The 27,955-nt window shown below is 36.5% G+C and overlaps 5 protein-coding genes across 5 annotated transcripts; 4 read left to right on the forward strand and 1 right to left on the reverse strand.

Moving 5' to 3' along the window:
* The first annotated feature begins 4,367 nt into the window (after positions 1–4,367).
* Positions 4,368–5,246, forward strand: LOC142616006 (uncharacterized). Its single transcript, XM_075788902.1, has one exon. It carries the CDS (start codon positions 4,368–4,370, stop codon positions 5,244–5,246), a length of 879 nt encoding a protein of 292 aa, XP_075645017.1.
* A 1,631-nt stretch (positions 5,247–6,877) lies between these two features.
* Positions 6,878–8,521, forward strand: LOC142616007 (uncharacterized). The gene has a single exon (XM_075788903.1). The coding sequence runs from the start codon at positions 6,878–6,880 to the stop codon at positions 7,817–7,819; it is 942 nt and encodes a 313-aa protein (XP_075645018.1). The 3' UTR covers positions 7,820–8,521.
* A 139-nt stretch (positions 8,522–8,660) lies between these two features.
* On the reverse strand, positions 8,661–10,781 carry LOC142615081 (uncharacterized). Its single transcript, XM_075787769.1, has 2 exons — positions 10,640–10,781; positions 8,661–10,191 (listed from the first exon to the last, which is right to left on the reverse strand). Exon 2 carries the CDS (start codon positions 10,182–10,184, stop codon positions 8,853–8,855), a length of 1,332 nt encoding a protein of 443 aa, XP_075643884.1. The 5' UTR covers positions 10,185–10,191; positions 10,640–10,781; the 3' UTR covers positions 8,661–8,852.
* A 3,335-nt stretch (positions 10,782–14,116) lies between these two features.
* LOC142616008 (uncharacterized) lies at positions 14,117–14,995 on the forward strand. Its single transcript, XM_075788904.1, has one exon. It carries the CDS (start codon positions 14,117–14,119, stop codon positions 14,993–14,995), a length of 879 nt encoding a protein of 292 aa, XP_075645019.1.
* A 1,385-nt stretch (positions 14,996–16,380) lies between these two features.
* LOC142616009 (uncharacterized) lies at positions 16,381–17,328 on the forward strand. The gene has a single exon (XM_075788905.1). It carries the CDS (start codon positions 16,381–16,383, stop codon positions 17,326–17,328), a length of 948 nt encoding a protein of 315 aa, XP_075645020.1.
* Positions 17,329–27,955: the final 10,627 nt, after the last annotated feature.

The following is a 27,955-nucleotide window of genomic DNA, read 5'->3' on the forward strand; positions in this document are numbered from 1 at the left end:
TTTAAATCCAGTCACATCCTCCATACTGTTAAATTATGTGGCACAAATCAAGAACATGGCTAGACACAAACCTGCCTCCCTTTACCATACGTTGGGGGAATCAATATATTTGTGTGATAAAGGGTCATATAATTTATAATTTAGATAGTACATTTTGAATGTGACTAGGCCCATAGATCGAGTAATTTTTATACTTAAAAAGGCTATTGAGAATGAACTTTTTGAATTAAGTCTAAAAAAATATGAACTACTATATATCATTTAGATAAAAACTTTTATCATAAATACATTAATATTTTTTTTGCCACATATTTAAATCATGCAAACTTAATAATTTTATATTATGTGTCAGCATCGTCTCTGTTTCTTCTAGATCTTCTTCTAAAAAATATTATGTATCATCTTTAAAGGATGCCAACAATATTGATCTTATGGGAAAAGTTACATAAAATATTGAGAAAAAAATTGTGTAGGGATAAAGGGCTTAAAAATGGGTATTGGGCCGTGGGCTGTGCTCGAGGACATTAACGTCCGAGGACAGGTAGACAATAGTGGGGGCATACAAGTTAAATTTTCGGGGAAGAAGTTTGGTCATGAGGGGTTGGGATTGTAGTTCGAGAAGAAGTACCTCTTCGACTAAGCAGAGTAGAGGTCAAAGGTCCGACCTTTTGTCAAGAACAGGGCACCAGACGACCACACTAATAAGGATAGACATCACAAAATGATAAGACAAAGGAAAGCTAAAAAATATCTGGAAGAAAACTGCTACCACCACATTGAATGCTCTGCAGCTACTCTGACTGCATTAATGTGGAGGTGATACCTGAACAGTAACCTTCAGCCTTACAACTACCCACAAAAATTTCAAAAATGTGCTGGTGGGACAATGATCAAAGCCAACAACTTGATCTACATGTGGAGGGTTGAGAGGAAATAAAGAAAGGGAATATAAAGAAGAAAAATCTCATTACAGGGAGATCATTAGATAATCTATAGAAAAACATTGCACACTCAAGAACTGTAATTGTGCTCAAGTCCAAGAGAAATATATAAGAACTACCTTCCTCGGACTTTGCCAAGAAGGATTTTCCTCGCATAAAATTGTTTATTCTTACTTTATTGTATTGTTTAACCTACTTTGATTGTTGTCCAACTCATAGGATTCCAGTTTCTAGCCCACCCTCTACAAATTCATTGTTTTGAGCTCTTTGGGCTTTAGTCCTTTTCAGTTTTGGGCTAGGGAAGCAAATTGTGCCCTTACAAAATGATTTATATTACTATCTACTAAAATTTTTTTACACATTCATCTATTTTAATTTAGAATTTTTTTTTCAAAAAATATTTTTAATTTAGATATTTATAAGTGAACAATGAAATAATGATTCCTGAATAAAATATATATATATATATATATATATATACACACACATATTTATCTTGTGCAGTTGTAACTTTACATAAACTTTTGCATTTATATATTCATCTACTTCAATTTAGATGTTTATAACTTAATAATGAAATATATAAACAAGATAATTAAAACAATCATATTTCTACAATTCAAAAAGTCATCATTTCTTTTTTCAAAAAAAGACCTTTTACATTTCCTTGGAATTATTTTTAAATTATTTTTTATAAAACCTTTGACATACCACTAACCTAACCACTTCATACATTAAAAAAATTTAAGGCTCATTATTATTTCTGTTAATATATTATGGATATCTTAATTGATTGAGATCAAACTAGAGAAATGTCTTTTATATTTCTTTGAAAATTCATAAGGAAAAAAAAAAAAAAAACCCCTTTGACATACCACTAACGTAACTACATCTATAACTATTTAAGCCATCCATGATATCTATTTCTTATTGATAACCATAAAATTTACAATTAGCAAGGGAACAAACAAAGTAATAAAGAATAAATGAAGGAAGAAAAAAAGAAATGAAATCAAACATCAATTAATAACTGTTATTTGGAAAATAAAAAAGTGGTAAAGAGGAGTAAGAAATAAAATAGAGATGACTATACATAGGACATTAAAAACTTTATAGTGCAATAAAATCAACAATTAAATATAACAAACAAAATTTAAACTTAAAACTAATCAAACTCTAACTAGGGAAATTATATATATATATATATATCATAATCTTCATATACCTTGACTTAAAAAAAATTATTGAATAGTTCTACCTTTTATTTAATGTCTATTTTATACAAATCATCAACCAATATATATATATATGATAATGGTAAAAAATGTTATAGACAAGATTATGAAAAATATGATAAAACTTTTTTTTTTTTTTTTTTTTAAACTCTTTATAAAGTCTAGGGACTAAAATAGAATTTTATCTAAAAAATTATCACACGCAACACGCGCGTTTGCGACTAGTATAATAATAAAAAATGAGACTTTTAGATTTTTTTTTTTATAAAAAAAACGTGATCAACTATCGATGCTGGCGGCTAAAGTTGGCGACTAAAGACCTAGGACGCTAGTGGGCGGTGGTGGTTGGGTAGCTAATAGTGGGTGGTGGGGTGTGAAGGTTAGTTGATGAATTTTGGGTAAGTCGGAAAATGAAATGATTGCAAATGAAAGTGTAAATGTTAAAAAAAAGGAGAATTTTAAATAAAAACAATCATGATTGATAATTGGTGGTGGTTGGCGATTGGAAACTAGGGACATTAGTGCAGGATGGTGGTTGCCCAATTGGGCAGTTGGGGAATGGAGTGTGGAGGTTTTGTCGATGAGTTTTGGGTGAGGCGGAAAATGAAATGACCACAAATGGAAGTGGAAAACATTTTTTGCTAAACCAATTTTCGGTTAATTTTTATTTTATAGTTAATCAAAAAACAATTTTCGGTTGACCAATACTTTTAGTCACCCTAAACACCTGCAAATGAGGAAAATATATTCTAAAAAAAACAATTTTTGTCTAAACAAACATACCATTAATACCCTGACTCCCAAAAAATAAGTGTATGTAACGAGATGAATGTACAACTGAGCATTATTATTTGTTGGATTTCTTTTATGCTGCAAAAAATTTTCAATTACAAGAAACAAATTCTTGGTTTAGTAAACATATAGTAGAGTTATTTATTCTTAGCTGAACTCCTAATCTTCAGAAGACAAGTGGATATTTTTGGAAGTGATGATATTAGCTTATTAGTAAACAACTTTTATTTGCAAGAATTCACACACTAGAAAAACTGCTATTGAACACAACATATAACTTCACCATTATGAGAATAATGTGATTCGACATATCAACTTCAAAAAATTGTTTACATATTTTTTAATAGCTCCAGTGGCTAGTAAGGACTAGAAAATCAATAAGTTACCATTTTGTTTATAGAGTGCTTGTAATTATCCTTACAACTGCTAGTAAAATCCAGAACAAGGAAGATGGCCTGATCCTTATCAAACTATTGTATCCAAAAAGTGTTACTGATTGGAAGATGGCCTAAATTGGAGTCTCCCAAACGTTTGATCTCCCCAATAAAAAGTAACAGAATTTGAGTTGTGATTTTAGATACTCTAAAAATATAAAGTTGTTCCAAGAATGACTACGATACAAAAAACAATGAATCTGCACACAAAACAAGGGGAGATATAAATTAAAGTTTCCCTCTACTTAAAAAAATCTACATATAGAGAGAGAGACAAAAGGGACAAACAATGAATTTAAGATTGGATCAAGTCTGTACCATCTTCCTTTTAAGCATGTATATTACATGAATTGTTATATTATCATTCCCCATACAAAGCATCATGCAATGAGTTATGCGTGCAAGTATAATATAACAATATTTAGTGAAAACATAATTACTCCATCTAATTATCACAAAATGTAGAAAAAAATTACATTACAAAAAAAAGAAGTTCTGCCATATATAACCTTGACCGTCACTAGCAATTTAATAAGTGTCATGCTGTAGCCTTTGGTTCCCAGTAAGGCAGGCATGCCAAACTGGATAGACGAGCTTTGCCCTTTGTTGTGTTAAAAGGGATGGTGTCAACACTGCTAATGTGTTACATATTTAACAGATAATTTCCCAATTTAATAAGTAGGGCTATCTTCTGCAAAGTTGCTCCGGTAAGAGAAGAAGCATAAAATAATTGGATACTGAGTTGGAAGGCTGGCATGAGGGAGACACTGCATAGACAATACTGAGAGAGTGTCTAGGTCCAGATCAAAATCATGTTACAAATCATTGATATTTAAGAATATTGTGATTCCTTATGTCCACCTCACCCCATCATATATATGAGAAGCTGCTAACTATGGAAAAGCAAATTGCAACACAAGATTGTACATTCAACTGCAAGAAGTCATTCCTTGTTTTAGGAAAACATGGCTGCCTCTCCTGTCAACCAAACCTCCCTTCACCATTTTCGCTCTAACAGCTTTCCCACCAGAGCACACCCACTCATTTCAGAATTCGACGACCAATTGTGCAGATTGAGATGTTCTGAAGCAACCACTTCATCATCAGCATCATTAAGCCAGAAAATAATTGGCCTTCAGGATTTGAATGGCTGTGTTGATAACTTGCTCCTGTTGCCTTTTGCACAAGCCTTAGCCCAAGAGCAGAATCACAAATGGGTTAATGAGCTGTTGGATGGGTCTCTCAGGCTCTTGGATGTGTGTGGTATTGCAAGGGATGCATTGTTGCAAACAAAGGAATGCACACATGAACTTCAATCAACCCTGCGCAGAAGACATGGCAGTAAAATGGAGCTCACAAGAGAGGGTGAAAAATACTTGGCCTCTAGGAAGGTGGTAAAAAAGGCAATGCAGAAAGCCTTAAAGGGCATGAAAACTAATTCGAACTCTAAGAAAAATAAAGATCTTGCCATTGTTAGCTTGTTAAAAGAACTAGAGGCAGTGACTATCTTGGTTTTTGAATCACTCTTGACCTTCATAGCTGGACAAAAGTCGCAATCAAAATCAAGCAGCTGGTATGTAGTTTCCAAGCTGGTACAGCCCAAGAGAATAGAATGTGAGGGTGAAGAAACAGATGCAAATGAATTTGAGAAGGTAGATGCGGCATTACAAACTCTCATTAGTCACAAGACAAGCAAATCTGATTACTCCATCCACATTCAGAATGTGCAGAACCAGATGGGGAAGCTGGAGTCAAGCATTCAAGATGTTGAAGATGTGCTTGAATGTTTGTCTAGGCGTCTAGTCAAGATCCGAGTTTCCTTTCTCAACATCCACAACCACTAGCCCTAAAATCATCATGGGCATCCATTTTTGTCTGTAAATTTGTACAAGTATAGATACATGAATGCAAAACACATATTTTCTCTTCTACTTCAAAGTTAATCCATTGTCTTTTACAAATATTTGCTCATATCACTATTGAATTCTATTCTAAGAGTATTCATTTCAAGTGCATGAATGGTTCAATTTTTATAAATTCTAGGATATGGTTCTAACAAAATACCTTGTAAAATAAAAAATCTCAAGTCAACTGTTCAAAATCTGATAACAAAAATATAGTAGATGATCATCTCAGTAGCTCAATCCATAAGAACTTGTGAAATTAATTAATAGAAGGAGGTGGTTTGAGTCATTGAAATTTAAAGTTGGTCCCTTAGAATATTTTAGCAATCCAGCCTATGGGTTCCAATTTCTGCTCAACATATAACGCTTTGCATTTAGAGAATGCAGGGCCTGAATCTGGTTAAGGACCAAGCTCCTCCACTTTAGGCAGTTGAACATAGAAACAGAAGGGACAACAAGACATCAGAGCTGTCAATATTCCAATTGTCTCAATTAAACTGATGAGTACACATCTAAATCATTGAGAATCACATGGTTTACTTGAATTTCATGTGCAAATGCAGTTAAAAATCCTCACTGCAGGGACATCCCATGTTTATAATGAATCAGCCCAATAAATAAATTTTTCTACATTATGAACAGAAATGGATAAGTCACATATCCAGATCTTGCCTTCCTATAGCACAAAAATGATGTAAGAATCACATTGATTAAATCATTAACCAGCATACTAGCGTTTACAGTTATACATGTACATGTGATTAGAGACAGGAGTTGCACCTTGTGGACAAAGTGAAGCTCTTTAGAAGCTCCAAGATGGTACAGATATACTAAACACTAAACATTGCTGCTAAATGTGGGAGAAATTAAAGTTTCATTAGAAATAACATTGACCATGACATACTCTATCTTGTAAGAATAATAATATTCAGGACATAGAAAGAGTATGAAAGACTTTGATACATGTGTTATGTGCATATAATTAAGAACCTACAGGAAGCATGTAGTACTAGGAAGACCAATACTATATACACACAAGAAATTTTTTGCATTGCATGAAACAGGTAATTTAATGATATTTATGTGTGCATGAGGGGTATAGACTACTGTCTGCCTGGAAGGCAGACATGTAGGCTAAATATAATGGCTACTACCTTTCCTAGTCCTTTGTTAAATCGTATATTTTAATTAAATTTAGGAAGATTCCATTGCGATTTTTGAATTTCAAAGTAATTGAATGTGAGTTGGAGAGCTGGTTAGGGGAGACATTACAAAAACATTGCTGAGATAGTGAGTTGGAGAGCTGGTTCAATGTATGTGAACACCACTCGTGTCTTGCATATTCTATGGATTATTTTGCAACATATTGTATATATGATTTTAGAATTTATTTAATGAGTTGGAGAACGGGTTAGAGGGAGACATTGCAAAAACATTGCTGAGTGTGTGTTTATATCCAGATCCAGATCCAGACCCGAGATCCCAATCTCAATCATGTTATGACTAATTGATATTCCAGAAGGACGAGATTCCTCATGTCCCCCTAACCTCAAAGAATATATATTGAAGGTATGACACTGCAAATTGCTAAACCAAATTGTACATTCAACTGCAAGGCCTATTTCTTGTTGAAGGAAAACATGGCTGCCTCTACTTTCAACTCAAAATCCCATCAACACACTCGCTCTAACAGCTTACCCACTAGAACACACCCTCTCATTTCAGAATTCCATGACCAATTGAGCAGATTGAGAGATCTTGAAGCAACCTCTTCATCATCAACGTCAATATGCCAGAAGCTAAATGGCCTTCAAGATTTGCATGATTGTGTTGATAAGTTGCTCCTATTGCCTTTCACACAAGCCTTAGCCCAAGAGCAGTGTGAGAAATTGGTGAATGAGATGTTGGATGGATCTCTCAAGCTCTTGGATGTATGTGATATGGCAAGAGATGCCTTGTTGCAAACAAAGGAATGCACACGTGAACTCCAATCAACTCTTCGCAGGAGAGCAGACGATAAAATGGAGATCACAAGGGAGGTTGAGAAATTCGTGGCATCAAGGAAGGGAGTAAAAAAGTCAATGAAGAAGATCTTAAAGGGCATGCAAATTAAGATTAATTACAAGAACACTGAAGATATTCTCATTATTAGCCTGTTAAAAGACCTAGAAGCTGCAACTCTAATCGGCTTTGAATCCCTGCTGACTTTTATTGCTAAATCAAAGTCGCAATCAAAGTCAAGCAGCTGGTCTTTGGTTTCCAAGCTAGTTCACCACAAAAGAGTCACATGTGAGTGTGAAGAAACAGATGCAAATGAGTTTGAGATGGTAGATGCAGCATTGCAATCTCTCATCAGTCACAAGCCAAGCAAATACTCTTTGCTTAATGGTAATGTGCAGACCTGGCTTAGGAAGTTGGAATTAAATGTTCAAGATCTTGAAGAAGTGCTTGAATGCCTTTCAAGGAGTATTGTCAAAACTAGAGTTTCCCTTCTGAACATCCTCAACCACTAGCCCAAAAATTGTCATGGGCATTCATTTTTTACTGTAAAGAATTACAAAATCATACAGCTTATATACTTGTACATGAATTAGACAAATATATTTTCACTTCTGATTCTAAAGCTATTCATTACCTTAAAATATATCTTGCTTATTTCTTGCTGCTTATCTCACTTCCTAGATCATCAATTTTTAGTACAAGATTCTATCTAACTCTTGTATACTTGATATCAAAATGCCCTCGTCAGCCTCCAATTTTGGATAGAAAATATGCAGATATATCTGTCTTAAATGATCTCACATTCTCAGGCTGTCCAACAGTCGAGAGCATGCAATGCTTGAACCTGGTTAAGGCTAAGCTTGACCACCTTACAGAGTTAACCCAATGAAAAAAAAATTTTAATTATTTGACCAGTAAAGACGGAAAGGCTTAAGCCAAACAATATTAATTCATAATTGATATCAAAGCTGTAAGTATTCCGATCGTCTTTGGGAAGTTGATTGATTCAAATGCCACTCTCAATTCTTGTTCCCTAATTTAAAATTCTTGAATTCCTTTCTCTGAGGGACAACCCAATATTTTAATTCATTTTGGGATTGAATAATTTGTTTCTTACATTATGAAAAAAATAAATATGTTACATAGCATAACACCATTTCAATCATTGATCAAAATTGCTCTGCTTGCATGATTACTTGTAAATAATAGCATCGTCACCTGAAAGTTACATGAAAGTAAATAAAAGTGGCAGTTGGGCAAAAGAATATTAAATTCTTCGGAAATCAGAAAAACGAAAAGTTCGGAAAAAATTTGATACGTGTATTTACGAAATAAGTACCTACAGGAAGCAAGGAGTATAAGGTACAGTCTGTTTTAAGTACAAAAACAGACTGTTATAACTAAACATCAAAGTTCACAAGGTACAAAAACCAGCAAGTTCACAAAGAACACTAGTACATCACTAAATTATCAACCTCCTAACTCCACAGAAACCTAAAAGCCAAACCTACTCTCCTTTTTATTACAAAATGAGAAAGGGGTGTCTCAGTGAGCTCTAGCCAGACAGTTCTTAATCTCTCTAATATCTTGTTCAATACGATTCAAGCGAGGTAGAATCTGCTGCAAGAGATTCATCATATTAGATAACGTAGGTTGTGCAGCGCTGGAAGTAGACGGTCTAGACTCAGCAGCCACAGCATCTGCAATCTCATCAATATCTTGATCTAAGTCATCTTTGGAATCATGGGCAATGTGGTTTAAAAGTTTTACATCAGATGAACTGAGCTGAAGTGTATTACTCCCAGTCACAGATAAGGACTTTGACAGAGCCGCCTGAGCAGCAGGTGGAGACGGTTTGGACTCAGCAGCAACAACTTCAGCAATCACATCAATCTCTCGATTTAAATCTTCATCAGAATCAGAAACAGAATGCCTTGCACATTTAGCTAAGGGCATTGCATGAGCAGCCTGAGCACCAGAAGTAGACGGTCTGGATTCAGCAGGAACAGCATTAGCAATCTCATCAATTTCTTGATCCAAGTCATCATCGGAATCAAAATCACTGTCCCTTGCACGTTTCATATGAGCTGAGCTGAGGTGAAGTGTACGACTCCCAAAGGAAGATAAGGGTTTTTCCCGTACATCTTGAGCATAAATAGAAACCTTTTGGGCTTCAATGAGCTGAGTAATGATGCAAGGTAAGGGGAGTACAGTACGTGACGAGTTAGACTCGAAGGCATCAATGATTACTTGACAAATATGTCTACAAATGTCAATGGGTATATCAGTGATGAGGGCATACAACAATTGAGCCCTAGGTACATTGAGTGTATGCAAGTGAGCAATAGGAAAGAGGTTGGTGCACATGATACGGTTCAGCCACTGATATTCAGGGATAAATGATGCAGATTTAACCTTGGAAATCCCATTAGGCCAAATGGTATGTTCTCCACAGAATAGAGTCAACATATCTGTTTTGGATGGTGCTGTTTCAGCAGTGTATGGATATGGAGATTCCAGGACTCGAGGAATTCCTAAAACTGCGGAGACTAAAGTAGGAGTGACCTCAAAGCTGATATTCCGAACCATGACAGAAAAAGAACCATCCTCTTTTATGTCATGGATGTTTGAGTAAAACTCATGTACAAGGTTCGTGGGCGGTGCAGGAAAACCAGAGGTCAATGAAATCCATCCACGAGACTCGAAAACACGAGGAACACAAGTGAATTGGAGTTCAGACAAGGTGACATCACGTTCCAAATAAAGACGACGTTTGGAAAAGAAACCATGGTATGAGGTCTGGGCATCGAGGTCATGGAAACGACACTCATCAAAGTCATTGGATGCAGATTCAGTATGCCTACGTCCAGGGGCCATAATTCACCTGTGATCAGTCAATGTCATATAACACGAGCTAGATGTGACGATGCAGGGTTGTTATACTCTAAGCTCAATACACGAGTTTAGCATTTTGTCAAATACTTGCTGTATATTACCAAAAGAGGGAACTATAACTTTTCTTGGAGTATATTCAGGATTCCGACAGGTGGGGTCGTGTATTTGTAATTTACTTTTTAAGATGGGTCCAAATGACACAGCCTTATTGAGTTCCAAGACATAAAAAATAAAACATACCAAAAGTGGGAATAAATGAATGCAACAATGCTTGAAAAAAATCCAACATTGAATGAAAAAAATACTATCTTTGAGTACAAAATGCATGACCCAGAACTCAAAGTCTAAGATTTGAGCTTCGAATGATAGAAATTTGTACTGAAACATTCTAAATCCCAGAGTATTAGAAAAAAAACAAGGAAAGAAAGCAAGATTACCTGATGATTTTGAGTGAAAAACCGTTGCAGAAAAGTGGGGACTGGAGATTTCTCCCCAAAATTCGAAAAAAACACTTTGGAAAGTCGCAAGGTTCTCTTCGAGCGAAAGTGTAAAAGAAAAGAAGAGGAGCCATTTTGAACTAGGCAAATTCCTTTATATACGCTTGACCGAGTTTGGACTTTGGATAGACTTAAGGGTCTGATCGGATAAAACTTATCCATAAAACTGAAAACACTTCAAACTGAAAATATTGTAAAAAAATAATTTTAAATATGTAAAAATATTATAAAAAAAATAATTTTAAATGTGTAAATAGTACTGTAGGATCAATTTTTAATGAAAAAATTGCTAAAAAATGATATTTGTGAGTCCTGTAAACAGTGCACAAGTGCACTGTTTACGAAAGAAAAGTCAACAACTGTAGCTACGGTTCATGAACAGTAGCCACAATAGTGAAATTTATCATGCCGAAAAAAAAAAAAGGAAAGGTGAAACTCCACAAACGTGGACGCGAAACGTGAATCCAAACGCGACCTTACTTTCTATTTTTGGAAAGCCTAGATGGACTACTTACGGCATATTTTATTGATTATTTTGAATTATATTGTATAGGATATATGATTTTCTTGGATAAGAATCTAAATCATACTGCCACTAGTATATAATAAAAAAAAAAGAATTTTAGATATTAAAAAAATCGTTAAATAAATAAAAAAAACTATGATTGATGACTGGTAGTGGTTGTCGATTGGACACCTGGGACATTAGTGCGAGATGGTGCTTCGGGGTAGGGTGTGGAGGTTTTGTTGATTAGTTTTGGGCGATAAGAAAAATGAAATGACCTCAAATGAAAGTGTAAAAAAATTTACACTAGAAGTGCCTTTATTTTATAGTTAACCAAAAAAAAATTTCGGTTGACCAACACTTTTAGGCACCCCAAAACACCCGCAAATAAGGAAAATATTTTCCAAAAATCAATTTCTATCGAAACAAACACAGTCTTAATACCTTGACTCCAAGAAAGTGGAAGTGTGCATAGGTCAAGTTAAGGGGTTTTTTCAATTCAACCTACCATGGTGGGTTAAACATATCTAACCCAACCCAACACATCACAGGGATCCAACCCACGTAGATCAAGTTGGATCGGGTTGGACAGCTTTAAAAAAAAAAATACTATTGTTATTTTTATTTTTATTATTATTATTATTAATAAATTGAACATTTGAACAATACCACCATAAATAAAAGCAAATTTACAACCAAATAATCCTAAGCATGCCACCAAACTAACACAAACTATATAAGGAGAACTTAGAGTTTGGATTTTTTTAGGAAGAGGGGCAAAAGAGTAAATAACAAACTTGATTTTATATATTTTTAAATATATATTAAATATAGGTGGGTCATGCCGGGTTAGGCAGACTTGTAAATCTTATTACCCGAACCGAACCTGACCCACTGTAAAAATAAATTCACAATCCAACCCAACTCACCAATTCTAAAAATCGACAAACTCGGTAAGTTGGGTTGGATTGAGTCAATTTTGGCGAGTTAGTTGCATACCCCTACTAGAAAGTAAGTGCATTTAACGAGATGAATTTACAATTGAGCATTGTTATTAATTGTTTTTTTTAATTGCAAAAAAATTTCAATTATAAGAAATAAATTCTTGGTTTAGTGAATATTAGGGGTGTCCACCCCTCTAGGGAACCCAACCCACCTGACCGAACCCGAACTGCCAACCATCTAAACTGACCACTAAGGCGATTGGCGGCAGGTCCCCACCCATAGAATCCAACACCTTCGGGTCGCTTGGTAGGTTTCCTCTCTCAAAACCCAAGCCACTTGACCCGATTGTAAAATCAAAAAAACCTGGCAACATTTGAAGGTTTTCTGACGAAATTTACAAAAATCAGCAATATTTGGAGTTTTTTGACAAAGATTTACTCAAAATCCACCAAATTCGACAAGATCTTCGCCAGATTTGGTGGATATCTCACCAGATTTGGTGAGGACTTGTTGGATTTGACGAAGATCTAGCCGAATTTAGGTAGTTTCTGTCGTTGCTCTATGAATGCTGGTTTGGACCAACCTGACCTCCATCAGTGACAACCTCGTTGGTCGGTGGCGGGTCTGAAAGTCCTTAACTCGAGCCAGTCAGGTTGGTAGCAGGTTGGGCACAAACCCGACCCGAACTGACCTGTGGACACCCCTAGTGAACATATAGTAGAGTTATTTATTTTTAGCTCAACTCCAGATCTTCAAAAGACAAGTGGATATTTTTGGAAGTGATGCTATTAGTTTTTTAGTAAACAAGTTTTATTTGCAAGAATTAACAAACTTGAAAAACTGCTATTGAACATAGAACTTCACCCGTTATGAGAATAATGTGATTCAATCTTAACTTTAAAAAATTGTTCAATATTTTTTGATTGCGCCAATGGCTAGTAAGGACTAGAAAATCAATGTTGCCATTTTGTTTATAGAGCGCTTGTACTTATCCTTACAACTGCTAATAAAATCCAGAACAGGGAAGATGGCCTGATCCTGATCAAATAATTGTATCTGATCAAACTATTGTATCCAAAAAGTGTTAATGATTGGAAGATATCGGCCTCAATTAGAGCCTCCCAAAGGTTTGAACTCCCCAATAAAAAGTCAGTTCTCTAAATACATGAAGCTGTTCCAAGAATGACTACAAAAAACTAACGAAGTAGCTGGGCATAAAAAAAAAAGGGGAGATATAATTAAAGTTTCCCTCTACTATAAAAAGTCTGCATATAGAGAGAAAGAGACAAAAGGGACAACAATGAATTTAAGATTGGATCAAGTCTGTACCATCTTCCTTTTAAGCATGTATATTACATGAATTGTTAATTTATCATTCACCATACAAAGCATCATGCAATGTGCGCAGCTATAATATAACAATATTTAGTAGAAACGTATTACACCATCCAATTATCAGAAATATAGAAAAAATTTCATTAGAAAACAAAGAAGTTCTACCATATATAACCATGACCATCACTTGTAATTTAATAAGTATCTGCTGTAGCCTTCTGGTTCCCATGAAGGCAGGCAGGCCAAAGTGGATAGACAAGCTTTGCCCTTTGTTGTGATAGAAGGGATGGTGTCAACACTGCTAATGTGTTTTATATTTAAAATATCTTTTCCCAATTCAGTATGTATGGTTATCTTCTGCAAAGATGGTCCTGTAAGATAAGAGGCACAAAATAATTGTATATTGAGTTGGGAGGCTGGCAGGAGGGAGACACTGCATAGACAATGCTGAGAGAGTGTCTAAATCCAGATCAAAATCCTGTTACAACTCATTGACGTTTGAAAATATTGTGATTCCTTATGTCCACCTCACCCCATCATATATATTGAGAAGCTGCTAACTAAGGCAAATCAAATTGCTACACAAGATTGTACATTCAACTGCAAGAACTCTTTTACTGTTTTAGGAAAACATGGCTGCCTCTCCTGTCAACCAAACCTCCCTTCACCATTTTCGCTCTAACAGCTTTCCCACCAGAGCACACCCACTCATTTCAGAATTCAACGACCAGTTGAGCAGACTGAGATGTTCTGAAGCAACCTCTTCATCATCAGCATCATTAAGCCAGAAACTAATTGGCCTTCAGGATTTAAACGACTGTGTTGATAACTTGCTCCTGTTGCCTTTTGCACAAGCCTTAGCCCAAGAGCAGAATCAGAAATGGTTTAATGAGCTGTTGGATGGATCTCTCAGGCTCTTGGATGTGTGTGGTATTGCAAGAGATGCATTGTTGCAAACAAAGGAATGCACACGTGAACTTCAATCAACCCTGCGCAGAAGACATAGCAGTAAAATGGAGCTTGCAAGGGAGGTTGAAAAATACTTGGCCTCTAGGAAGGTGGTAAAAAAGGCAATGAAGAAGGCCTTAAAGGGCATGCAAACTAAGTTTAACTCTAAGAAAAATGAAGATCTGGCCATTGTTAGCTTGTTAAAAGAGCTAGAGGCTGTAACTATCTTGGTTTTTGAATCACTCTTGACCTTCATAGATGGACCAAAGCTGCAATCAAAATCAAGCAGCTGGTTTGTAGTTTCCAAGCTGGTACATCCCAAGAGAATAGCATGTGAGGGTGAAGAAACAGATGCAAATGAATTTGAGAAGGTAGATGCGGCATTACAAACTCTCATTAGTCACAAGACAAGCAAATCTGATTACTCCATCCATGTTCAGAATGCACAGAACAGGATGGGGAAGCTGGAGTCAAGCATTCAAGATGTTGAAGAGGTGCTTGAATGTTTGTCTAGGCGTCTAGTCAAGACCCAAGTTTCCATTCTCAACATTCACAACCACTAGCCCTGAAATCATCATGGGCATCCATTTTTGTCTGCAAATTTGTACAAGTTGATAGACCTTCTCTTTTTGTATAAACACATGAATGAAAAACACATATTTTGCTCTTCTACTTCTAATTTTTTTATTAAGAACTTCTACTTCAAAGTTAATCCACTGCCTTTGACATATATTAGCTCATGTCACTATTGAATTCTATTGTAAGAGTATTCATTTCAAACACATGAATGGTTCAATTTTTGTAAATTCTAGGATATTGACCTTGCTAAATACCTCGTAAAATTTAAAATCTCAAGTCAACTGTTCAAAATCTGATAACAAAAATATAGTAAATCATCATGTCACTAGCTCAATCCATAAGAACTTGTGAAATTAATTAATTGAAAGAGTTAATTGGGGTAATTGAAATTTAGATTTGGTCCCTTAGAATATTTTATCAATCCAGCCTATGAGTTCCAATTTCCGCTCAACGTATAACACTGTGCATGTAGAGAATGCAGGGCTTGAATCTGGTTATGAACCAAGCTCCTCCACTTCCGGGAGTTGAACTTAAAAACAGAAAGGACAACAGGACAACAGAGCTGTCAATATTCCAATTGTCTCAAAATAATTTGATGAATACACATCTAAAATCATTTGAGAATCACGTGGTTTACTTGAATTTTGTGTGCTAATGCAATTAAAAATCCTGGCAGTAGGGACAACCCATGTTTATATTGAATCAACACAATAAATAAAATTTTCTACATTATGAACAGAAATGGAGAAGTCACATATCCAGATCTTGTCTGCCTGTGGCACAAAAAAGATGTAACAATCACATTGATTAACTACTTAAATCATTAAGCAGCATAATGGCTAACCAAGTAATGATATTTATGTGTGCACGAGGGGTACAGACTACTGTCTGCCTGGAAGGCAGGCATGAGGACTAAATAAAATGGCTATTGCCTTTTCTTGTCCTTCATTATATCATATAATTTAATTAAATTTAGGAAGATTCCATTGTGATTTTTGAATTTAAAAGTAATTGAATGTGAGTTGGAGAACTGGTTACAGGAGACATTGCTAAAACATTGCTGAGATAGTGAGTTGGAGAGTTGGTTCAATGTATGTCAACACCACCCATGTCATGCATATTTTATAGATTATTTTGCAACATATGGTATATATGATTATCTTATGTGAAAATATTCCTGTGATTTTAGATTTTATTTAATGAATTGGAGAACTGGTGAGAGGGAGACATTGCAAAAACATTGCTGAGTGTGTGTTTATATCCAGATCCAAATCCAGATCCCAATCTCAATCATGTTATGACTGATTGATAATCCAGGAGGATGAGATTCCTCATGTCCCCCTAACCTCAAAAAATATATATAGAAGGAATGCCACTGCAAATTGCAAAACCAAATTCTACATTCAACTGCAAGGCCTATTTCTTGTTGAAGGAAAACATGGCTGCCTCTACTTTCAATGCAAAATCCCATCAACACACTCGCTCTAACAGTTTACCCAGTAGAACACACCCTCTCATTTTAGAATTCAATGACCAATTGTGCAGATTGAGAGATCTTGAAGCAACATCTTCATCATCAACATCAATATGCCAGAAGCTAAATGGCCTTCAAGATTTGCATAATTGTGTTGATAAATTGCTCCTATTGCCATTCACACAAGCCTTAGCCCAAGAGCAATGTGAGAAATTGATTAATGAGATGTTGGATGGATCTCTCAGGCTCTTGGATATTTGTGACATGGCAAGAGATGCCTTGTTGCAAACAAAGGAATGCACACGTGAACTCCAATCAACTCTGCGCAGAAGACCAGGCAATAAAATGGAGATCTCAGGGGAGGTTGAGAAATACTTGGCCTCAAGGAAGGGAGTAAAAAAGGAAATGAAGATGGTCTTAAAGGGCATGAAAAATAAGTTTAATTACAAGAATACTGAAGAGATTCTCAGTATTAGCCTGTTAAAAGACCTAGAAGCTGCAACTCTAACTGGCTTTGACTCCCTGTTGACTTTTATTGCTAAATCGAAGTTGCAATCAAAGTCAAGCAGCTGGTCTTTGGTTTCCAAGTTAGTTCACCACAAAAGAGTGGCATGTGAGTGTGAAGAAACAGATGCAAATGAGTTTGAGATGGTAGATGAAGCATTGCAATCTCTCATCAGTCACAAGCCAAGCAAATCTGATTACTCTTTGGTTATTGATAATGTACAGACCTGGCTTGGGAATTTGGAATTGAACATTCAAGATCTTGAAGAAGTTCTTGAATGCCTTTCTAGGAGTATTGTCAAAACTAGAGTTTCCCTTCTGAACATCCTCAATCACTAGCCCAAATATTGTCAGGGGCATTCATTTTTGTCTGTGAAAAATTACAAAATCATACAGCTTATATACATGTACATGAATTAGACCAATATAATTTCACTTCTGATTCTAAAGCTATTCATTGGCTTTAAAAAAAATTTCCTTTATTTCTTGCTGCTTATCTCTCTTCCTTGGTCATCAATTTTTTTACAAGATTTTATTAAATTTCTGAATACTTGTTATCAAATTACCCTTGTCAGCATCCAATTTTGGCTAGTATAGAAAGTATGCAGATAAATCTGTATTAAATGATCTCACATTCTCAGGCTGTCCATCAGTCAAGAGCATGCAAGGCTTGAACCTGGTTAAGGCCGAGCTTGACCAACTAACTGAGTTGATCCAATGAAAAATATATATATTTATTTAACAGCTAAAGTCTTAAGCCAAACAATATTATTTTATAATTAATATCAAAGCTGTAAGGATTGCAATTGTTATTTTATAATTAACAGAGAACTAAATTAATTAGATTCACATGCCACTCTCAAATCTTTTTTCCCTATGCTTTTAAAAAATTTGAATGCCTTTCTCTAAGGGACAGCCCAATCTTTTTATTCATTTAGGGATTAAATAACTTGTCTTTCCACATTATGAAAAGAAATAAATAAGTTACATAGCCTGCCACCATTCAATCATTCATAAAAATTTCTCTGCTTGCATGATTACACATAAATAATAGCATGGTCACCAGAAAGTTACATGAAAGTATATAGAAGTGCCAGTTGAGCAAAAGAATATTAAATTCTTCCGAATTTTAATACCAAATCAAGAAAAAAGAAAAGTTTGAAAGAAATTGATACGTATATTTACAATTCAGAATCTACAAGAAGCAAAGAGTATAAGGTACAGTCTGTTTTAAGTACAAAAGCAGACTGTTATAACTAAACATCAAAGTTCACAAGGTACAAAAACCAGCAAGTTCACAAAGAACATAAATACATCATTATATTATTTACTCCTAACTCCCCTGAAACCAAAAAGCCAAATCTAGTCCCTTTGTTATTATGAAATGAGAGAGGGATGTCTCAACGAGCTCTAGCCTGGCGCTCCTTAATCTCTTTAATATCTTTTTCAATATGATTTAAGCCCGGTAAAATCTGATGCAACCAAGGTAGAATCTGCTGCAGGAGATCCATCATATCAGATAATGTAGGTTGAGCATCACCGGATTTATGCTGTCTGGACTCAGCAGCCATAGCTTCTGCAATCTCATCAATATCTCGATCTAAGTCATCATCGTAATCACAGACAATGTGGTTTGAACGTTTTACATGAGATGAACTGAGCTGAAGTGTACTACTCCCAGTGGCAGATAAGGGCTTTGCCAGAGCAGCCTGAGCACTAGATGTAGATGGTTTGGACTTAGCAGCAACAACATCAGCAACCACATCAATCTCTTGATTTAAGTCATCATCGGAATCAGAAATAGAATGCCTTGCACTTTTAGATAAGGGCTTTGCTTGAGCAGCCTGAGCACCAGATGTAGATGGTCTGGACTCAGCAGCAATAGCATTAGCAACCTCATCAATTTCTCGATCCAAGTTATCATCGGATTCAAAATCACTTTCCCTTGCACGTTTCATATGAGATGAGCTGAGTTGAAGAGTACGACTCCCAATGGCAGATAAGGGCTTTGCCAGAATGTCCTGAGGACAAATAGGAACCTTTTGGGCTTTAATAAGCCGAGTAATGACGCAAGGGAAAGGGAGTACAGTACGTGACCAGTTAGACTTGAAGGCATCAATGATCACTTGACAAATATGTCTACAAATGTCGATAGGCACATTAGTGATGAGGGCATACAACAGTTGAGCCCTCGGTACCTGGAGTGTAGACAAGTGAGCAATAATAAAGAGGTTGGTGCACATGATGCGGTTCAGCCACCGATATTCAGGGATAAATGATGCAGATTTAACCTTTAAAATCCCATGAGGCCAAATGGTACGTTCTCCACAGAATAGAGTCAACATATCTGTTTGGGATGGTGCAGTCCCAGCAGTGTATGGATATGGAGACTCCATGACTCGAGGAATTCCTAAAACCGTGGAGACTAAATCAGGAGTGACCTCAAAGCTGATATTCCTAACCATGACAGAAAAAGAACCATCCTTTGTTATGTCATGGATGTTTGAGTAAAACTCATGTATAAGGTTCGTGGGAGGTGTAGGAAAACCAGAGGTCAATGAAATCCATCCCCGAGACTCGAAAACATGAGGAATACAAGTGAATTGGAGTTCAGACAAGGCGACATCCCGTTCCAGATAAAGGCGACGTTTGGAAAAGATACCATGGTATAAGGTCTGGGCATCGAGGTTATGGAAACGATATTCATCAAAGTCATTGGATGCAGATTCATTACGCCTACGGCGAGGGGCCATAATGCACCTGTGATCAGTCAATGTCATATAACATGAGCTTAGATGTGATGATTAGACTCTAAGCTCAAAGCACATTAGTTTAGCATTTTTTTCAAATACTTATTGTATATTACCAAAAGTGAGAACTACAATTTTCGTAAATTGCCTGATTTAGGATTCTGGCAAATGGGTCGTGTATTCGTGGTCATCAATGGGAGAACAAAAGGTTCTTTTGGTTCTGTTAAAGTTCTAAGAAATGGTCCAAAGGGCACTGCTTTGGTGAATTCCATGTCATCAAAAAATATATATTACCAAAAGTGGGAATAAATGAATGCAACAATGCTTGAAAAACCATCCCACATTTAAGAATTAAATACTTTCCAAGTACAAGTTGCATGACCCATAACCTTTCTATCAAAAAAATTGCAAAATTGCAAAACCCATAACACAAAGCCTAAGATTTGAGTTTAGAATGAAAGAAATTGGAGGTACTGAAACATTCTGAACCCCCAATTGTCTTACAAAAGAAAACAAAGGAGAGAATGTTGGATTACCTGATGATAATGAGTTAAAAGTTGAAGCAGAAGAGAGGGGAATGGAGATTTCGCGAGGTTCTATACGAACGAAAGCGTAATGAAAAAGAAGAATAGCCATTTTAAGCTAGGCTAATTCCTTTATATTCGCTCGAGCGAGTTTAGATTAGATAGACTACTTTCTATTTTTAGAAAGCCTTGATAAACTACATATGACTTGCATGTTTTTTTTTTTTGTTTTTTGTTTTGTTGATAACCTTATGACTTGCATGTTTTATAGATTATTTTTGCACCATATTGTATAAGATATAGTATGATTAATATTACGTGGAAATCATGCTATGACTTATAATTTAAAAGCAATCGTAATCATGTCATCTTGAAAAACCACTTTATTAATCATGGACGTCATCAATATGCCAAAAACTAATTGCTTTTCAAGATTTGCATGATTATGTTGATAAATTGCTCCTATTATTCTATTGCCCTTCACACAAGCCTTAGGTCAAGAGCAGCACAAGAAATGATTATAAGATGTTACAAGATTATAAAGTTTAGGCAAAATAAGTTATAATTAAGCCTGAATTCTAAAATGGTCATGTGTTGACACTATTGTTTTTTGGTATTTATAAGTTAAAAGTTTGAGACTTTGATATTTTGGTGCTACTATGCTTTTTTTCACGCTCTATTTAAAGCTTTCACCATAGATAAAGGTAGAATGGAGATGGGAACTAGCCTATACCGAGATAGAAAAACAGCTCATTAGGCAAGAAGATGAGTAGGGACATTCCCTCTCTATTTACAAAAGAGAAAGAAATATTTACTAAAGATTTAGCTAAATACAAATATCATCAAATATGGGATATAATCTACATTCTTCAAAGGATCAAGAACATTTAGAGCATCGCCTTCCATTTATTTATTTATTACTTGACAAAAAGTTAGAAGAATATTAAATATAGCATAGAACATAATGTTGGGTTGCTAAGATGGAGTAGCTATTAAGTTTTTTTTTTTTTATAAAAAAAATTATTATTTTTGTTTGTGAGTTTGTTTCTTTATAAATAAACTAGCATATAGCTCCATGCAAACACATGGATGCATTTAAAATTAAACAAAAGTTTTACTATAAAAATATAAATAATTAGTCAAATTAATTTTTTTTAAAGCACGTAACACATGCATTCATGCATACATATAGATACATTTAAAATTAAACACAATTTTTATCATAAAATATAGATAATTAATCAAATTATTTTTTTAAGTAAACATAATTAGTTACATATTAAAATTCTTACCTAAATTAATACCTTATGATCATTTTTTTTTTCTAATTTTTAATAAGATAGAACGTGTAAGGACACAATTCGAGCCTAAATCCACAGTTAGAAGGGAATGGGCCTGAAAAGCCTTTTTACAATAAAATTTGTAGAGAGTGGGCTTGAAATCTATGTTCTAATGATGTTTAGATAACAAAGAATGATGAGCTTTGGTCACAATGATACTCACAAGGAACTATTCATAAGAATATGAAGGAAACCTTCTCCTCAGACACAAGCCGAGGATAACTTATATTACTTCTTCCCAAGATAGATTACAATTATGGATAGTGAGGTTTACAATATATTTTCTCTCCTTTTTCCAATCCCTTTTGCCTAAGGTCCCTTCTCTCTTTTATACTCCCTCATTCTCCTGCTTTTCATCCTCCACCTCATGGTTAGACCGCTGGTTTAGATACTTGTCCTATCCACCTCCCTTGAAATCTCTGGAGATAGGGGCCAAGTTTCAAACCTGATGTTCCAGTCTCACTTCCCCATTAATGTAGCCAGAGTAGCAGTTGCAGAGCATTCAATGCAGGGGCAGTGGTAATAGTTTTATCTTAGATATTCCCCTGCCCTTTTTCTTATCTTCCACATTTACCATTTTTACCCTTACATACAGGATACTTCTAGACCATAGAGACCATAGCCTGTGAATGTTAACCAGGTCTTCACTTACCTCGGCTTTACATAGCCGAGGACACAATCATCCTCGGACTGTCCCTTTGGACATACCTATTCAGGCATAACCTCTTTATTGTTTAGTATTGTTTTCTGAGTTGACATTCATCCATCCTCGGACCATTCGGTGTCCTTGGATTGGGCCTTTAGCCAAAAAGATACTCTTGGGCCATCTTACACATATTCCTGAGCCTAATGACCCTACAATAGCCCTTCGAGATTCTCAATTTGCGATCTCGGGAGGAAATGAGGATCTCGACATCTGTCACCATTATCCTGTGGACACTATGCATTCTTGATGATAGGGATGGTGATTTCTAAACTGCCCACCGCATACTCCTGACGTTTCGGCATGTGAAGCGTCCCTAAATTAAATTCTAGCGTCTTTCTGTCCCCCACGTTCAGCAATGTGACACGTATCCAACGGTTGAGGATTGCCTTGGGACAGAGACGGGAATTCTCCCGCTTCATAATTCCCAATGACATATAAATACTACATTTCAAAAACCATCTCATACATCATAACACTCGTACAACGTATTTGCCACCTTTTGCAATCTACACGTGCTTTCACACTTACCAAATATCTGGCTAAGTAGACTTTGTCATTTTTAAAGTAAGTTCTCCCAGACTCTTTTTTTATCATCTTTTTGTTTTTCTTCCTTCTTTCTCTTGTGTTTCTTTATCCTCGACTCCCCTACTTTCTTCGTTCTTCCACCATTCACACACACTGTTTCCAAAAAATGGGTAGATTTGCATCCCTAGTTGATTCAAATGAAAAAATTACACAATTTAAGGCTAAGTACTGAATTCCACCGGGGGTGTCTATTACATACTGTACAGGAGAGGAGTATTTAGAAAAAAGACAAACGAGAGAGGTAGTAATCCCGATGATAGCATTCATCGAAGGAGGGATGAAAATCCCTATGGGGACTATTACTTGGGATTATCTTAGGGCTTTTAGACTAACTCCTACTCAGTGCGGTCCAAACATGTTTAGGATTCTAGGTTCCATAGATGCCTTAAATGAGAAGATTAACCTAGGACTCACCCATCATGATGTGAACTGGGTTTATGACCTCCACTTCCTAAAGAAACAAGGAGGATATTACCTAAAGAAACAAGGAGGATATTACCTAAAATCTAGGCATCCAGAAGTTACATTAATCCAATGCCTCCATGAATCCAATAAGGTTTTGAAAAATGACTTCTTGATCATATCAGGGGATTGGCATGACGGCGTGCCCTGTCCGACAAGGGAGGAGAGACCAAGTGAAGTTTTGGATCTAGTTGAACCCTTCATAACCACTCTTCTTCACTGTTACTTATTCTAACCTTGTTTTTTCTTTTAACCATTTTGCAGACCCATACGCAGCGGATCGTCATTCTCACCTCGTTGATTTCGGGAGACTAAATAGAATACTACAAGCCGAAGTGTTTGTGCATATAGACGGCCAACTCCGAGCGGCTCATTTAATCCTCAGCTACAATCCCATCTCCAAAGCTTTCTAGGCGCCGAAGTGTGTGATCAGAGCCAAGGATCCACGCTTACACCGGATAAGCGTTGTCGTTGAAGGGTTTTTGTTACCTGAGGGAGCTCCTATTCCCCAAGGTACCTTGGTCACACAACCCATACAACCCCTACAACCCATATTAGACGATATCCCTCTTGTCCCAATTCCAAATCAGCCTACAACTGGTGAAGCAACCTCTTCTCAACCTAGTATAAAGGAAGAAAAAGATATTGTTGAAGTACCTGATTTTGAGGACGAGTACGAGGTTTTCAATCGACCTCATTCCCCTGAAGACCAAATTGCTGTTCTCGGCACATCCTCCTCAGACCTACAAGACACCACATAATAATATGATATCATGGGTATCCAACACAAGCCAAAGTTGAACCTTAAGGATGTACTGGAAGCTCAGGTGGGGTCCCAAGAGCTTCCTAAGGTACCCCAAACTAAGGCCAAAGATAAAGGACCCGAGAAAATCCCTAAATCCAAGCTCCCTCCTCCTCCTCCTCCTCCTACCCGATCTCAATGCACTAACCAAGCTGACCACAAAAGAAAGAGGGATCAGCCAAAAGGGAAAGACGCGATTGAGGAAGGGAAAGACCTTCTTCCCAAGGAACTTGGGGCCGAAAAAGGAGGAAAGCAAGCCCGCACAGTGCGGACGAGGTCAGATAAACAGACCTAGTCTCACGTAGCCATATATGCCCCAATCTGGGCTCTTGAGATGACTGTGGACGACCAAGCGGTCATTGCAAACTCAACCATTAAGAATTCTGATGAAGGGACAGCCGCCTGTGTAGCAGATGCACTGGAGCAAACTTTACTGCTACCTGAGGACATGGGTGAGCTCAAAAGAATGAGAGATCAGAATGTCTTCATGACCTTGAAGAAGGAACTTGCTATGGTAAGGATCTCGTCCAAGTCTTGTTTACCTCCATTTCTATTTACACTTTAAATTTTTAACTTTGCTTTGTTACCTTGCCGTTTTCTACACATAGGTTGTTCAGTCTGCTCACAGGGCAGAGGAGATTGTTATTAGTACGTACAAGTCCCTCAAGGATGAAGAATTAAGGCGTGACAAGGCCCAAATCCTTGACCTACAGAAGAAGAAACTAAAAGAGGTCTTAGATAATTTGACCAGAGCAAAGAGTGAGAAGTCTGGTTTGAATACTGATCTAAAAACAACCGAGAAGCAGGCCGAGGACCAAAGACTGCAGCTTAGGCAAGCCGACGAGAACTTTGCTGCTGCAAAAAGGCTGATTGAGGGTCTTAAGAAAGATTTAAAGGAGTCTGAGAGGGAAAAGGAGGAGGCCATCAAAGCTAAAGAAGAGGATTTCCAAAAAAAAGAGGAGGTTGAAAAAGCAAAGGACCTAGCTAAATAAGAAGGTTATGAGGTCGGCGTGACAGATACCACAGAAACTTTCAAAACTCAAGTCCCTGATGTATGTAGGCATTACTGCCTCCAAGTATGGAATGAGGCACTTTCTCGAGCTGGGATTGATGCTTCTTCCATCCTTTGGAAGGCAGAGAATGTCTACTTCCCCCTAGCCATTCAAGCCTCTACCCCTCCCCAAATCAAGGATGGTGCTGACATTCAAGGAGCAGAGGACAAACAAAGTGAGGTAGCTGAAGATCCTATCTCCACTGAAAATCAATCTTCCAAGCATGCTGAACTAACAGAAGGGGCGGCATCTAAGGATAAACAGCCTCCCAATGACCCCAAGGAATCTTCCAAGGACAAACAGAGTGACCAGACAATGGAGCTTGTCTTAGCGACAATTCCAATAACCTTGAAGGAAGATTGGAAAGGCAAAGGGATAGCTGCTGACTCCTCGGAGCAACCTTAGCTTCCGAAAGATCCCAGAGGCCCTTTAAAGATAAAGCTAAACCCATGATAGCTCGTTCCTTCCCTGTTCTCCTTTTTACTTTTATCCTTTGTAATTTTGACGACTTGCAAGTAATTTTACTTCCAAAGAAATTTTGAATTAATGAAAAAGCAAATTTATTTCTTTCATTTGATGCTTGTTTTGTTATCTTGTTCATGGTTCTTGATGCTTGTTTACCACACTTAGAACAATAGTTTGTTTACTTTCATAAATTAACTAACAATTCTAAGGGAGCAATCTGGAATGAACTAGGCAATAAATATGTTCAATATACTTGCAAATACTTTAAGTGATGCTCATGGGCTTCCATCCATTTATCACTATATTTGGGAGTCTTCAAGTTTTGCAAGCAGAAATGCAAACTTTGGCCTGGATTCAAGTTAAACATAAACAGGCTAAGGATTAAACATAGTTAAATTTCAACCAATGCTCAATAGTATGTCTAAGTACATAAGATAGATGGATAACAAGAAGTGTTAATTTCCCTAGAAGGGGTGGTCCAAGGACCAAACGTCATTAGGCTCTGTTCAACACTTAACAAAATATCAATTGAGACGAGATATGCGGTTCGAGAATCCAGGCATGACCAAACTTCAGTTTGATACTTAGAAAAATGAACTAAAGTGTTAATTTCCCCAAAGTAGATGATCGGAGGGCCAAACATAACTAAAGTTTTGTTTAACACTTGATAAAAATATCAATTTAGACGAGGTGTGTGGTTCGAGAATCCAGGCATGACCAAGTTTCAGTTTGATACTTAGAAAAATGAACTAAAGTGTTAATTTTTCCAAAGTAGATGATCCGAGGACCATACATAGCTAAGATTTTGTTCAACACTTGATAAAAATATCAATTTAGACGAGGTATGTGGTCCGAGGATCCAGGCATGACCAAGCTTCAGTTTGATACTTAGAAAAATGAACTAAAGTGTTAATTTTTCCAAAGTAGATGATCCGAGGATGAGACATAATTAAGGTTCTGTTCAACACTTGATAAAAATATCAATTTAGATGAGGTATGTGGTCCGAGGATCCAAGCATGACTAGGTTTCAATTTGATACTTAGAAAAATGAACTAAAGTGTTAATTTCCCCAAAGTAGATGATCCGAGGACCAGACATAACTAAGATTCTGTTCAACACTTAATAAAAATATCAATTTAAACGAGGTATGTGATCCAAGGATCCAGGCATGACCAGGCTTCAGTTTGATACTTAGAAAAATGAACTAAAGTGTTAATTTCCCCAAAGTAGATGATCTGAGGACCAGACATAACTAAGGTTATGTTCAACACTTGATAAAAATATCAATTTAGACGAGGTATGTGGTCCGAGGATCTAGGCATGACCAGGTTTCAGTTTGATACTTAGTAAAAGATGACAATCAACGCAATACAGTGTCAGTAGAAATAAAAATGGCCGAAGTGCCTTTCATTTAATAATAGTACATTCGTAGGTTATTTACATTCCACAGGCGTTGTACAACATATTCATCTAGATCTTCAAGATTATAAGCCCCTATGCCCGTGACTGAGGTAATACAATAAGGACTTTCCCAATTGGGCCCCAGTTTTCCCCATGCTATGTTCTTTGTAGTGCCCAAAACTTTCCTTAGTACCAAGTCTCCAGGTGCAAGTGGTCATAGCTTTACATAAGAGTCATACCCCTGCTTGAGTTTGTGTTGATAGTAAGTTAGCTAAACCATGGCATTCTCTTGTCATTCCTCAACTAAGTCTAGGCTTTTTTTCCAATAGAATATCATTGTTGCCTGGAGTGAAGGAGCTCGTCCTCAATGTTGGGAACCCAGTTTCTAAAGGTATTATAGCCTCGGCTCCATAAGTCATAGAGAAGGGTGTTTCTCTTGTGGACCTTTGTGGTGTAATTTGATATATCCACAAGACATGTGGCAGTTTTTCCACTCATCTTCCCTTAGCACCATCTAATATTTTCTTAAACCCATTGACTATCACTTAATTGACCGCCTCAGCCTGCCCATTGCCTTGAGGATAAGCTAGAGTGGAATATCTATTCGTGATGCCTAGATCACAACAATATCTTCTAAAGGCATTACTATCAAATTGTAGGTCATTATCTGAAATGAGAGTATGGGGGATTCTAAACCTAGTGACGATGTTTTTCCAGACAAACTTCTTCGCCTCCATATCCCTGATATTCGACAATGACTCAGCTTCAACCCATTTAGTGAAATAATCTGTTCCAACAAACAGCCACCTCCTATTCCCTGCTACTTTTGGGAAATGCCCCATAATGTCTAAGCCCTATTGAGAAAAAGGCCATGGACT

Source organism: Castanea sativa, chromosome 11, assembly GCF_040712315.1.
Source record: "Castanea sativa cultivar Marrone di Chiusa Pesio chromosome 11, ASM4071231v1".
In the NCBI taxonomy this organism is placed as follows: Eukaryota; Viridiplantae; Streptophyta; class Magnoliopsida; order Fagales; family Fagaceae; genus Castanea; species Castanea sativa.

Bases quoted from the DNA above. Each gene is read 5' to 3' on its own strand.
- LOC142616006 (XM_075788902.1), top strand. From the start codon at position 4,368: ATGGCTGCCTCTCCTGTCAACCAAACCTCCCTTCACCATTTTCGCTCT.
- LOC142616007 (XM_075788903.1), top strand. From the start codon at position 6,878: ATGACACTGCAAATTGCTAAACCAAATTGTACATTCAACTGCAAGGCC.
- LOC142616008 (XM_075788904.1), top strand. From the start codon at position 14,117: ATGGCTGCCTCTCCTGTCAACCAAACCTCCCTTCACCATTTTCGCTCT.
- LOC142615081 (XM_075787769.1), bottom strand. From the start codon at position 10,184: ATGGCCCCTGGACGTAGGCATACTGAATCTGCATCCAATGACTTTGAT.
- LOC142616009 (XM_075788905.1), top strand. From the start codon at position 16,381: ATGCCACTGCAAATTGCAAAACCAAATTCTACATTCAACTGCAAGGCC.